We start from the raw sequence: 15,054 nt of genomic DNA on the forward strand, positions 1-15,054 counted from the left end.
ATAAAAAAAAGAATAAGTAAAGCAATGCAATTGCAACCTAATTTCCTAGAGATTCTCAGAATCCCTACTTCTGAATATTGGCCCCGCTGCTATTACATCCATATTTTTCTTGTAACTTAAAGTTCTCTCTGTAGAAGGCCTTTAGTTAGGGGTAAAAAGTCTTACAAAGAAACTGTTTAATAAAGGATGTAAACATTTTACTAAGCAAAAGATGCTAGCTTCATTGCCCACAAAAGCCAAACAGAAAACAATACATTACTAACGTTTTCTATTTATTCATTAATAAAAAGTGCATAGTACAAGCCCTTTATCCCAGTCCAAGTACTCAGTAAAAGATTACAATAAACCCTGGATGGCACAGACATGATTTGTTTGGCATGATTTAAACATTTAAAAACAGCAATTAATATTTAGTACAATCACATGACCACTTTCGCTTTTAACAAAGTAATCATCAGACATGGTAACAAATACATATGCTTTTTCATTTAGAAATATTATGTTAAGACTAAACCTACTATTGCAACAACAAAAATTTAACCCCTTATGTGTAATCTCTTCATTTCTCCTTCAAGTTGCTGTTTTGTGTCTTAAGCTGATGAGCTGGTCAAATTTTAGCACGTTTATTTAGAGTGACAGGCTTTAATTCAGAGTGGTAAATTTCCAAGGTTCCTTTGAAAATAAAAGAATTCAGTAATTCTATAAACACTATCACATCACATACCACAATGACACCAAAAGTAACAATGGAATAGCTGAACCTAACAGTTACTTCAGAAAATCTCTGCAAGTTATTTAAAATATGACTTGCTGGCCATGGGATAGTGCTTGGATAGATACATGATAAAATCTTTTACTATACACTGTTCCAATGTTAACTTTTTCCATATGGAAAGCAAGAAAACATTAGTTTGCATAAGGGACATTACATGACTCTAAAACAAAATAAACTTAAAGTTATTTGTGGATTATTTAAGAGCCAAAAGTGATTAAAATATGAAGCTTTATCTTTCTTTTTTCCAGATTATTTAAAAATGATTGTAGCCACAGTTCCGGTGAATGTTTATAAGCCAAGTAATGAATAAGAGTGTGCTCAATAAAAAGGCCACATGTAGAAGCTTTAGGAATTAAATAGAATAATATAAATTACTAGTTAGGTTAACAGGAACACTTTATATGCAGTAGTATGCGGTCTTTCTCAGGAATGTAGAGAAATTTTACAAGCAAAAAAACCAAAACTAAGTATTTCTCTAGGAACTTTTGTTGCTAATTAAATAGATGGTCCATATAGAAAAGGTTAATATACTAGATGTACTGTCAATTAAGTGTATGTGACAGAAAGGAAGAACCAGGAATAAGAACCTAGATTTGTAAGTCTCTAACACTAGACATTCTGTTTCCATGTCAAGCCCAACTGGCTTCAACCAAAGCCAATTCTCAATTACTTGTGAGCCATAGATTCAGTGAATGCATCAGTATCTCTGCCAGAGGTTGGCTTTCTAGCAGCTTAGAGAACAGACTGGTAGGATGTATGTGAAAGCCTTCAAAGTCCAGGGACCAAGAGCAGAAAAGGGAATGCTTATAGAGATTTAACTCCATCTCATGCCATCCCTGCCCTTTCTGCATTGAATACTCTAACAGCTATAAAGCTGGGAAGGCTTCCAGTAGGCCACAGCAAGAGGAAGAACCTCAAATCTATGGTGCTCATTTGACTTACCTGTGTTATGATACCCCTCAATTACCCCACAAGTAATTAAGAGTAGGTGATACTATGTCAAGAAGTTGAGTACAAAGCTAAGATGCACAGAAGGAATGCAAGCAGTCAATATTGGATTACATAATGAAATGATGCCCTTAAAAAGTTTATGGCCTAAAATGTATATAATAATAAAGGGACAAAGAATACCCTAGGAGCATCACATAATTTTATCAGAGACTCTATTAACAGTAAAATGATATAGAGAAGTTTATTAATTCATACAAGTAATTTCTCAGATCGATACAGTGAAAAGCTAGAGTGATCTGGGGGGGAAATCCTTACACTGATAGCAAAATATCTTCTAGCCCCCATAAACCACCTGTAATCACTTGCTAAGAAAAAAATTCCATAACCACATAGGTGATGCAGACTTGTCTTTATCCCATTTGTATTCATTTTCTTTCAAACTGAGCAAAACAATGCAACCTTTTACTTTTTATACATTTCAAAATTTTACTTATATTAATGCTCCTCTCCAACCCAATCCATCTTATTACTAAACAAGAATGAGATAAGGGGTGAGAAAAAGATCCTTGATTGCTTTTTCATTTTCCTCCTTTTCCCTTGGAGTAAACCATCAAATATTTTCTGAAGTCAGAAGGATAACAAAAGACTCAATTTTTTCTTCACAGAAAAAAACAGACTAAATAAGTAAATAGCATTCAAATGTCAGTAACCAAACAGGCCCCCAATATAGCTTTAAGATAGTTCCATTTAGCAGGGAAGTGTTAGAACAGAAAAGGTTCCTGAGAGGCACCCATTTAACAAATAAATTATAGCTTAAATTATTACTGTATAGAATATACCTGGCAAAGGCAGAAAGCATTAACTTTTTTCCTCCTTTCATGAACCTTATAAGGCTATAATGGACTGTAAATCACCCACTATATTTAAATCATGTTTAAAGTTCTCCTAATATTAGACATTTTTGTGGGAATAAAAAACTTAGTAAACAACTTTTCATTTCTTCTCCCCTCTTTTTCTAGCCACACAAGCCAGTTGTAGTGGATGACACAGATTTGTAAAATATTCCAAAGGCTGCCACAGTCCCAAGAACTAGAAAAAACTGCCACCCACAAATAAACTATTAAGGTAAATGCAAATACAGTGTGGTTCTAATTTTTTCATACAATCTCAGACAACCCCAAGTAACTTTATAAATACCTTATGAAAAAAAAGTAATTTTAAAACCTATCAAAACTGTTTAAAATATTTAAAGGCAGGATCTCAAATTTCCTTCAATCAGGCCAGAAATCATCACAAAAAATTATGACCACAGTTACAAACAGAATGAGTGGAATGTTTAAGTTTAGGATAACCAAAAAAGCCCATGTAACTTTTTTAATATAATCACTTACTCAAATATACTGTAAAAAGGAATGGTGATAACACAGGAAGCAAAAATAAGCTTTCAAGTGAAATTTCTAGAAGCTCATGAAAACAATACCATCCCATATTGCAGATGCAAAAGGAAAAACAGTCTAATGGGGTTAAGAGTACTCTGGTCATCTTCGTTCATTTGGTCGTGCAAGGTGTTAACTATTTTCACTTCCCATATCACAAAGTTAGTCCACAGGAGGGGCTGGTGGATCTTGTCCCTGGCATTAGAAAGACAGAAATTATGGAACTGACTTCTTAAATCCCAGTGCCACCAATCTAACACATATAGTAAGAACTGAGCAGCATGCCTCCCCCCACCCTCCAATCCCTAATCATATACTTATTTGAACTTTTCATATGTTTTTGCACAAGGGAACACTAGCTTAACACTATAATTCACCAATGTTTGTCTTATTTCTCCCTGTGGCATGGAAGAAAGGAAAACTATGTAAAAGTAAAATGATATGGATGAAACTGCTCTCCCTGACAGCTCCAGAGATGACATTTAAACCAATAAAGGTAGTATCATCCCTCTTGCTTAAGGTGCCTGGGCACATTACAAAGTGAAAGAAGAGACTTTTGCTTCTCACTACAGAATGTCAATGAGGAAGCATGTGGCTGCAGTTGCTACTGGCAGGCATCCTATGACCACAAAGGGAGCCCACTTTGGAAGGAAGCTGATGGAATGAAGAAAGAAAGTCAGTCTTTGATGATACTGTTAAACAATCTAAAACCCTGACCCTACCTCTCTGGATTTTCTAATGTATAAACCAATACAGCCACTTGTTTAAACCAGGTGGAGCTGATCTTTGTTACTGGCAAGAGAAGGTATTTGAACTGGAAAGGAAAGATCAGAGCTTTTAGGAATCTTCAGGAAGATTCCATTTATTTACTCTGACATGTTATATGTGGCCCTGGTTGAGGGTGGTCAATTTTCTACTTGAAATTAGTATGTTTTCTTGCTTACTCCTAGGGCAGTGGGCCTACTACCCAAGAACTGCTGGCCTACAATGAAGTAAGGTTTAGGAGGTGTCATCTTAAATTTCTGTCCCTTTTGATGGCTTCTAGGCCAGCTTATTAAGTTGGATTTCTTTAGATGCAAATGTTGAGGAAGTTGCTCTTTGATATGAAAGTAATAAAACTGTACCTAGAAAGTAAGAAAAAACACTGAGGAGAAAGCATCTTATCAGGACAATATATAAGCTATTTTATGGATAACTTCTCCAAGAGAAACAAAAAATAAATTTAAGGCAAATTTTTATATAGTGCTAATGATGTATTCTTTCATAAAGTCAGCATGGCTACATATCTAAATGTTCTATTCCTAAACAAACCAAAGCACTGACCAATCATCATTCCAGATTTGCTTTCTCCTACGTAAGGAAATAGTTTAACTAAAACTTCTAATATTAGCAATACAAGACTGTGGAAAAAAAAAATTATTTTAGGAATTCCACATGGTGAAGGTTGGAGAAGGGAATTAGTGGGATAATTTGGTGTTCAACAAGTGAATTCATCATGTAAATATCTTTAAAGAGGTAACACCCAAGTCAAATAGAAAAGAAAAAAATATAAATACAGGTTCTCAAAACAATTACAAGGAATCCTTCAATGAAGTTTCTGTTAAAGACAGCACCAAAAACCCCCTGTTGGGTCACTTTATTTATCATATTTTTTATCTAGAAGGTTCTAAAAATGGTAGTAATCATGACTATCAAGATTTACCAACATGAATGAGCCTACCTCTCCTCTGTCAGTTCAGTTGACCTATTATGATGCAGAACTGGAAGAGTTTAAGAGAATTTGGATGGGAAAACAAGAGGAAAATGGGATTTCACCAGATAGGCTCAGGGCCTCTACTGTATTTAATAGCTAGGACAGAAGGGGAGAAAACGAAGTAGAGGGAAAAACATTTGAACTGTAGCTAGTAAGAGAATTTAGGGAGCTGGAACCATGAGAAGCGAGGGATCAACTGTGAGGAACTAGGGAGTGGAAGACTGAGATTTGAGAAATACTGCTATGGATTATTATGAACTGGATCATTTTTTTATTAAAGAAAGACTGGAATGTGAGTGAAGATTGGAATGTATTTTAAAATTCTTTTTGGGCTACTGGTCTGTGCTTTTCTCTGTATGTAACTGCACGAAGACTAAGCCATTTGGGGTTGCAAGATTTACAAGGACTACACTGGAAGAACTTATTCCGTGAGTTAAATCTTCCCTTTGCTAATTCTAGTATTTCAGTCAAAACAAATTCCTTCCATTCCAGGCCACACCCATCCCCTACCCAAATGAATTTCTAATCCACAACACTTACATTATGAGGACTGGTTGGCTTGCCAGTTAGGTTGGATCCTCTTAGATTAGGAGGTCTCAGTAGAAACAAGATCACTGCAATAACCATCCAGGCCATCAAGATCATGGTAATACTGATGCCATTATCACCAGAGGGCCCTGGTACTAAAGACAAACAAAAAATATATTTGCAACAAAAACCGCAGCATGGTTATAATATTGTTAGATGATGTAAAAAGAAATCCTAATGTTTAAATGCTAATTTCAAAAATTGTATATTAAAATTGTATAAATAATTTTAAGAAATGCAATTATGAAATATTACATCTTCAATTTCCCTTTCCTCTTGTGAGAAAATCTAAATAGTAAACAGTATAAATAGTCATAGGACAAAACCTATTATATAAGGATTTTAATATAGTGGTTCTTAATATTTTGGTGTGATAGAATTCTTTGGGAGTTTAAAAAAATTAAGGACTCTTTCTACTCTAAGAACCCATATGTACACACTCAATTTTGCATATAATTTGGGAAGGTTCATGAACTCACAAAACCACCAATCCTGAGATCTACAAAACCCAGGTTAAGACCACCTGATGTACAGTAAAAACACTCTACTTCAGGAGGGGAAAGTTCTGTATTTTAATTATAGAAGCAGCATGAAAAAATACCAGAGTGTAAGGAAAAGGGACCATTTGGGTTGTATAATACATAAATTAAAGATCCCTTTCACGATATTCTCAAACAAAGAGATAATAATTTGGCCTTCTTTTTTTGCAAAAAGAAGTTGGATTCAGATCTAGATAATCTAAAGTCTATGCATTTATCAAGAGAAAAAAGTCAGGGCTGTGTGTGATGGTAGTAGTCTCTCCCAGCTCCTTAAGGCAGCCATATCTTATTTAATCCATTGTAACAAGTATCTAGCATAGTGCCTGGCCCACAGTATGAGCTTAACAAATTTCTGATAAATAAAACAGACTTATAGTTGATGTACATTAGAGAACTCAGTTGTCAAAAATGAAAATTATAGATTAGATTTCTAAAGAAAAACAGTATATCTACATGGTTACTAAAATAGCTCATCAGGACTGTAACTGTAGTTTTGGTCTCCCTGCCTGGAGAAAAAGTAAAAGAAATCCAGACAAGAAGTTGAAACTAAGCTGATACACTGCATTGGGGTACGTGGGCCCAGGTCTCACTCCCAAGAAAGGGAAGGGATGGGTGGCCTTACATGAGGCCAAAGGATTAGTGACCAAAGGGAACAAAAGCCAAGCACACTGCTGGGCTGGCCCAAGAGCAGGCTGGACAGGAATGCGGCCCCTTGTTCAAACCCCCATCACTTCCCCAGAAACAGATAACATAACTCCAGGTCACCAAAATTGCATAATCACACAATGCATCAGTGTTTTTTTCCTCTATATCCATATCCACTCCTTTCTTTGTTCTCTCCTACTATACTAAACCTGCCTCCCCTCATAACTAAGACAAATTTCTCCACTTAAGCTTTGAATCCCATCACTCTTTTAGAGATCTTATCCACTATCCTCTCTCTCAGGTATTCAACACCCCACTCCGTTCCAGCCATCCTGTAAATCACTTAAACACAATCAAGTTTCCACCCTCTTAGGGAAAAAAAAATCCCTCCCTCAAACCCTTTCCCTGTCCAGCTATCAAAGCTAACATCTTAAGAAATGACTATATTTCACTACCCCCCATTCACTCTTCAGGTGGGTACCCACCTCCATCCTGCAAACAGCTCTTCAAAAGGTCACCTATACACCTCCATGCTGGGAAGCCTCATGGATAATTACAGTGCTCATTTTCCATGACCGGTCTCTCCTTTTAAAGCACAGTCTTCCTTTGTCTTCTTGCCTTACCACTGCGTACTTTTCTGTCTTACACTTCCCACTCCATACATGTTTGTTTTCCTCTTCCTGGCTTTTAAATTTTGGAATTCTCATGGTCAATTTTAGATTCCTTTCTCTTCTTGCTCCACACACGGTCATCCTCAGCAGTGGTTTCATTTACTTTCTATATGCAGACCACCTCTAAATTTATATATACCAACCCCAGCTCTTCTGAACTTCAGACCAAATATCCAACTGTATGTCTACAACTATTTTTTTTATCTTCATACCAACAGTTTTTTTTTTAAAGATTTTATTTATTTATTTGACAGAGAGAGAGCACAAGCAGGGGGAGCATCAGGCAGAGGCAGAGGGAGAAGGAGGCTCCCCGCTGAGTACAGAGCCTGATGTGGGACTCGATCCCAGGACCCCAGGATCATGACCTGAACCGAAGGCAGACACCCACCCGAGCCACCCAAGCGCCCTTTCATACCAACAGTTCTTAAACTGTAGTATACGTTCCAGCGATTCAGCAGCTTCTTAAAAATGCAGATGATTAAATCCCACCTTGCACTTAAAATACTCAATATCCCAAACTAAAATCATGAAAATCTCTTCTAGCCCCATCCTCCATGCCCCATGAAGTTGGGTCTCCATTAGGCCAAAAATTTAAGAAAACATCTATTGTTCTCTCTCAGTGACCTTCTATTTACTCCATTTTGAAGTTTTCTGTCAATTTTAATTCCTAAATATCACTCAAACCTTTTTTCTTTTTTTTGAGAGAGAGAGAGAGCATGTGTGCATGCACATATGAGTGGGGCAGGGGGAGGGGCAGAGGGAGAGGGAGAGAGAGAATCTTAAGCAGACTCCACGCTCAGTGCAGAGCCGATGAAGGACTCGATCTTATGACCCTGAGATCATGACCTGAGCTAAAATCAAAGAGTCAGACGCTTAACCAAATGAGCCACCCAGGCACCCCCATCAAATTTACTTATAGTGGCATTCCATACCTGCTGAAGCTAGCATCACTTCTTGTCTGGTTTATTGTGACAGCCTCTTAACAGATCTCCCTATACCTATTCTTGCCTTCTCTAATTCTATCCTCTATGCTGCTCCAAGAGTGCTGTTTTTAAAAAAGCAAATACTATTATTTTTATTACTAAATAATAGCTAAAATTTGAGTGGTTACTTTGAACCAGACATCATCTCTGTTAATCCTTTTAAATTTTTTTTTTAAGTAGGCTACACAGGGCTTGAACTCACAATCCTGAGATCAGGATCTGAGCTGAGATCAAGAGTCGGACGCTTAACCAACTGAGCCACCCAGGCGCCCCAAATATTAATCCTAACAATCTTATTTTATGGTAATTACTATCATATTTTCATTTTCTAGATGAGGAAACTGGGGAAAAAGGAGATTAAATACCAATGTCATACAGTTAGTATGTGGCCAAACTGGGATTTTAATACAGCTGGTCTCATTCCAGAGCCTGTGTTCTTAATCCCTTTGCCACGTCAGAATCTCCGACAATACTGCAGAGTGAGACAGAGCCCTGAAAGGTATTTGTCCTGTGAGTAGTAAAATTGGAAAATACAGATTTAAAAGGAATTTTTGATGAATAAATTTATAACTAGCAGTTAGGTAAAATTAGATTATTTAAAGTTAGTCAAAGAAGGATAACTGTGACTTCTACATATTATCACTTCTTATAGTGCCCCTCTCTCTCAGAAATAAAATGCCAGGTTAATTATATAGAAGTACAACCTCAGGGGCACCTGGGTGACTCAGTTGTTAAGCATCTGCCTTAGGCTCAGGTCATGATCCCAGGGTTCTGGGATCGAGCCCCACATCGGGATCCGTGCTCGGCGGGAAGCCTGCTTCTCCCTCTCCCACTCTCCCTGCTTGTGTTCCTGCTGTCGCTATCTCTCTGTCAAATAAATAAATAAAATCTTAAAAAAAAAAAAAGTACAACCCCAATGTCAATTCTTATATATTATTCAATTTGGAAAATGGGTCTTTTTTTTTTTTTAAAGATTTTATTTATTTATTTGACAGAGAGAGACACAGCAAGAGAGGGAACACAAGCAGGGGGAGTGGGAGAGGGAGAAGCAGGCTTCCCGCCGAGCAGGGAGCCTGATGCGGGGCTCGATCCCAGGACCCTGGGATCATGACCTGAGCCGAAGGCAGACGCCCAACGACTGAGCCACCCAGGCTCCCCAAGTGGGTCTCTTTTTTTGAAAGATTTATTTTTTAAGTAATCTCTACACCCAACATTGCGACTCAAACTCACAACCCTGAGGATCAAGAGTTGCATGCTCTACCAACTAAGCCAGCCAGGCACCCCAAGTCTCTTAATTTTTGATACTCTTTGCACATAAAATACTCTTTAATTGAACCTCAGATCACAAATTTACTAATTCATGTCTTAGACAAAGCAGCCCTAGCAAAATGTCTACTCCTCTGTAAGACTCTCATAGTGAGGGGCGCCTGGGTGGCTCAGGCGTTAAACATCTACCTTCGGCTCAGGTCATGATCCCAGGGTCCTGGGATTGAGCCCCGCATCAGGCTCCCTGCTTGGTGGGAAGCCTGCTTCTCCCTCTCCCACTCCTCCTGCTTGTGTTCCCTCTCTCGCTATATCTCTGTCAAGTAAATATATAAAATCTTAAAAAAAGACTCTCATAGTGATATTATGGTTTTCAGTTCCCTATAGCTGTCTCCTAGCTTGGTTCTTATTGCTGCCTTTCCTTCCTGCATAATGCTGTCAGAAAATTCTGCTTAGGACACTGCTTGTAATACATCTGCTGACTCACTTTTTACTGCTGACTTCTTCAACTCTGAATTCCTCAGCCTGACCTTTCCTTGTATGACTTGGCCCTACTCATCAGATTAACTCTTAATGTTTCTCAGAAAAAGCATCCCCCTGCTCTAGTCACCCCCATTATCTTCTTCCTTCTTTAGTTAGTGGTTCCCTGGCCTGTGATGGTATCAATACCACAGATTCTATAGCCCTGCCTCACACCATCTAAATTCTGGAGCGGCTCAAGGATGGGGTCAGGAACCAACAACATTTGAAAAGCTTTCCAAATGAATCTGATGCACCAGTTCAGTGCTAGTTTGGCTGATGGCATTTGCCAATTTTGCAAAGTCAGTACTTGTGGGGTAACTCATGACTTCTCCCTGTCTGGTATGTTCTTCCAAATAACCTCCATATCACCTACATCCCTCTCTTCTGTAAAAATCGCCATTTTCTCAGTCCACTCTTTCCTTTCTACTCTGGACTACTGTGGCATTTCTAGTTTGAAGGAATGGTTTCCTATTTGTCCTCATTAGGATATTAACTTTTTTTTTTTAAGATTTTATTTATTTATTTGAGAGAGAGAGAGAAAGCACAAGCCTGGAGGAGAGGCAGAGGGAGAGGGTGAAGCAGATCTCCCACTTAGCAGGAAGTCCGATGCGGGGCTCGATCCCAGGACCCTGGGATCATGACCTGAGCCAAAGGCAGATGCTTAACCAACTAAGCCACCCAGCATCTCAGGACATTAACCTTTTATGAACTGAGACCATCTCATAGCTGTTTGACTCCATTACCTCTTAGCTATGTAATCTCTCTGTGCCTCAATTTCTTTACCTGTGAAATAGAAATATTACTATAATCTCAGAGAGTAGTTGTAAGGATTGAAATGATCAGTACATAAGGAGCAGTTAGTATAGTGCCTGGTACACAGGAGGTATTTGGTAAACACTGGCCATTACCAATATTATGCATGCAGAGAAGTCTGAGTGCAGATATAGGCTGGTGTGACTAACTAGGCTGGATAACGTGCTGAAGTGGGAATGGAAAAGGGTCAAATACAAATGGTACTAGGATGGAAGATGCACAACACATGGTGACTGACCCGACTGACAGTAGAAGGGACAAGAAAAAGAAAGTTAAGGATGCCTCTAAAATTTCTGAAGTGTAGTAATGTGTAGTAAAATTTCTCTACTTAAAAAGGTAGAAGGGGCGCCTGGGTGGCTCAGTTGGTTAAAAGTCCAATCTCAGCTCAGGTCTTGATCTTAGGGTCGTCAGTTCAAGCCCCACATTTGGCTCCATATTGGGTGTGGAGCCTACTTTAAAAAAAAAAAAAAAAAGAAGAAGGTGGTGGTGGCTGGGGTACCTGGGTGGTTCAGTTAAGCATCTGCCTTTGGCTCAGGTCATGATCTTGGGGTCCTGCGATCGAGCCCGATGTTGGGCTCCCTGCTCACAGGGAAACTGCTTCTCCCTCTCCTCCCTGCTCATGCTCTCTCTTGCTATCTCACTTCTCTGTCTCTCAAATAAATCTTTTTTTTAAAAAAAGGGCTAAATGGATATAGTTTTCCTAATCTTCAAAGTCTGATTAGATAATTTCTCTTATTCTCCAACAACTCAAGGCCCATCTCACAATAAAGAATAATAGCTGAATCAATTAGAGTTGAACCTCTTGACCACAGTCAGTGTTTTTTTGTTTATATTAGTCCCACAAAATTAAGATGGCTCTAGAACGTATTTTCACATGGGCATACTGTGCCAGCTTATTTAAATATCATTTTGGGAAATCTTTTATTTTATTTTTTTCAGAGAGAGAGAGGGGGGGAGTGAGCAAGTGGGGGGGCGGGGGAATGGAGAGAGAGAATCTTAAGCAGGCCCCAAGCTCAGTGCAGTGCCCAATGTGGGGCTCAATCTTAAGACCCTGAAATCATGACCTGAGCCAAAATCAAGAGCTGGTTCCTTAACCAACTGAGCCATCCAGGTGGCCCATGGGCAAGGTTAATAAAAATAATAAAAAAAAAAAACTAGAAACAAACCTAAATGCCTGCCAAGAGTGTCTGATTAGTAAATTATGGCACAATTATACAATGTAGTATTATGAAGCTGTAAAAAATATTTAAGGAAGTCTCCATGAGATATGCTATTTGTTTTTGCCCAGAAAAAAAAGCAGATAAAAAAACTGTGTACAAAGAAAGGGGGCAAATAATACACATTTTGCTTGTACACACGTAAGTTCTGGAAAGATACATAAAAAGCTAATGAAACCTGGAGACAGCACCTGGGTAGATGGGAGCATATAAATAGGAAGACAACTTTTCACTGTATATTAATTAACTTCTTGATTTGGGAACTATATATATAAAAAATTAAATACACTGAACTAAACAAAAAAAGTAGCCCTAAAATATTTCAGGGTTGGAGATACTGGGTATCATACTGGGTATCTGAACTGACTTGGACTTCTTGAAATATTCAGAAACAGAGATGAATGGAGTCACTGAAGGGTTTCTGTGATTATTTGCAGTCCCTTATGACAAAGCACTTCATAAAGTCTCAAAACAGGTATGCTACTCAAACTCCCATATACTACATGCAGCAAATACAAACAAGTATAAGGAACAGCTTTTTTTTTTTTAATTTTTTTAAAAGCTTTAGTTTTAAGTAACGTCTACACCCAACATGGGGCTCAAACTCACGACCCCGAGATCAAGAGTCACAAGCTCTTCTGAATGAGCCAGCCAGGCGCCCAAAGGAGCAGCTATTTTAAAGTCAGTATAGAGAGGTGAATAGGCTCTGTCCACTTTGGTTTTTATTGTGGTAACTTTTTGGCACTTACAAATATTAAGGGGCACAATCACATGGTAGATAGAAAATCTGTTCCCTCACTGCCTAGAAACTATTTGCCTTAAGAGAGTAAATACTTTTTTACTCTATGGTCTGGAAAGATCAGATCAAAAAATGTAAAGGACTCTACATCAAAGTACAGCATTCTATTTTGCTTAGGGTTTAAGTCTTTAGTTACAAGGAAATGTATTACAAATAACTTGCCAAATGGAATATTCACAATAAAACCATTAACTTAGCTGGACACCAGGAAGATGAAAGAGTAGAGAGGGATGCTCTAAAAGCTGGTAGATCCCAAAGGACTATTTCTTTAAACTGATACAGGTTTCCAGTGGAAAAGTAGAAACAGAACAACAGTAAACGTGGTGCATTAGCACCAGGAGCTTTAACTTCACAATTCTGGGGTTGTAGAGAATAATTACATTATCTTCAGCACAGTTACTGGTTTTCAAGTTGATTTACTCCAGAATTAAGTTAGTGATAGAGCCGGTTTCCATACAACACTTTATCTGAAAGGCAGTCTTTCTGAAGAGTTAGCACACTTGCTCTACAGAGCAAAACTATGGGTGAACACAACAATGAAATGGACGTTAGCTCAATATAAAGAATCATGCAGCAACTGAATCTGCTAATACATTGCAGCTAAATTCTGCTACCACACAAAGTAATAAGCTCCATATTCAATTAAATCATCTGAAATACATGCAACATGATACCATGGCAGGCACAATGGGTATTGTGATATAATAAGAAATAAAGATTTGGTTTTCATTCCAGTTCCTGGCACAGAAATCCTAAAACCCTTGGAATTTCCTGAGACATAGGAGAGAAATGTCATTTGTTGTTATTAATAATAAACCTGAGTGTATGCAAATGAGGTCACCTTGGTAGGCCCCTAGAAAGCTTCAGAATGGGGTCTGGTTGCCAGAGTTGGACCATATAATTAGAGAGCTGGAACTTTCAGCTCCACTCCCTAACCTCCAGAAGGAGAGGGGCAGGAGATTTAGTTAATCACCAATTGCCAATGATTTAACCATTCATGTCTACAAAATGGAACCTCCATAAAAACTCTAAACAGTGGGGTTCAGCTTCCTAACTGGTGAATACCTCAAGGTGCTGGGAAAGTGGCACACCCAGAGAAAACAGGGAAACTCTGTACCCCTCTACCACATTCCTTGCCCTGTGCAACCCTTCTATTTGTTCTTGAGTCGTACCCTTTATGATACACTGGTAATGTAAGCAAACTGTTTTCCTGAGTTCTGTGAGCCATTCTAGCAAATTACTGAACCTGAGGAGGGACTGTGGGAACTCCTGATTAACATATATTTATGAAAACAGCATAAACTCACTAGAGAAAATTTAGAATACAAAGAAAATTCTATTGCCCACAGGAAACAACTGCAAAAAACCATTTAAAAACATGGCTTTCAGAAAGGATTTCCACCAAATGCTAAAAGCAGCAGGGGAGAAAAACTGGCCAATATAACTAAATTAACATTTAAACTCTAGAGTTTTGTCTTTATATTTAGATTAAGGAAATGAAATTTCACTCCAAGAAATAGAGTGTATTTGGTTTAAGGTGCAGCTGGCTCAAGCATCGCAAATACCACAAATGTAATAAATACTTATTTTGCCATAAGGAGTTCAATAAGATTATTTTCAACTAGAAGAACAGGTTTTAGCTTTACCTACTAGGGGAAAATTCTGAGCTGCTTATCAGGGGGCACACTGTAGATTAATGAATGCTACTGTAAAAGCAACATAAAGAAATCAGGAGTGGAGGAACAACCACCCATCATCCCAAAAACTAACACAAAGTCCACACATTACCATTACCTTCTTGTCCAGAGGCATATGATTACCACTCTGTTGCACCAACAGACAATGTTCTGACAAAATTTCTACTTTGGGCTGAGCACTGTACTAGCTCCTATTTCTCTAAGTTGTTATATTTAAAGAATTTAATGGGACATCCAGTTTACACAGTGGTAACAGTAATTAACAGTGTAATAACAAGTCCCTTTATAATAGTACCTTACTGTGTTTTAGCTTCATATACAAAATAAAGTGGAGCTCAGCTTCAGGGATGATAAGTATAAGCAACTAGCCTATTAATAAATGCAATTTGGTAATACGCAAAA

The 15,054-nt window shown here is 38.1% G+C and overlaps 1 protein-coding gene across 3 annotated transcripts in view; it reads right to left on the reverse strand.

Annotated features, from left to right (window-relative positions):
* Positions 1-251: 251 nt before the first annotated feature.
* SMIM14 (small integral membrane protein 14) overlaps positions 252-15,054 on the reverse strand; it is an 84,116-nt gene continuing 69,313 nt past the window's right edge. For all 3 annotated transcript variants that reach the window (XM_027599486.1, XM_027599488.1, XM_027599487.1), the window contains exons 4-5: positions 5,456-5,598; positions 252-3,357 (exon numbers count right to left, since the gene is read on the reverse strand). In XM_027599486.1, coding sequence (XP_027455287.1) covers positions 3,325-3,357; positions 5,456-5,598 — 176 coding nt within the window. In that variant the 3' untranslated portion in view covers positions 252-3,324. The remainder of the gene's footprint in view (positions 3,358-5,455; positions 5,599-15,054) is intronic.

Source organism: Zalophus californianus, chromosome 2 (genome assembly GCF_009762305.2).
Source record: "Zalophus californianus isolate mZalCal1 chromosome 2, mZalCal1.pri.v2, whole genome shotgun sequence".
NCBI lineage: Eukaryota > Metazoa > Chordata > Mammalia > Carnivora > Otariidae > Zalophus > Zalophus californianus.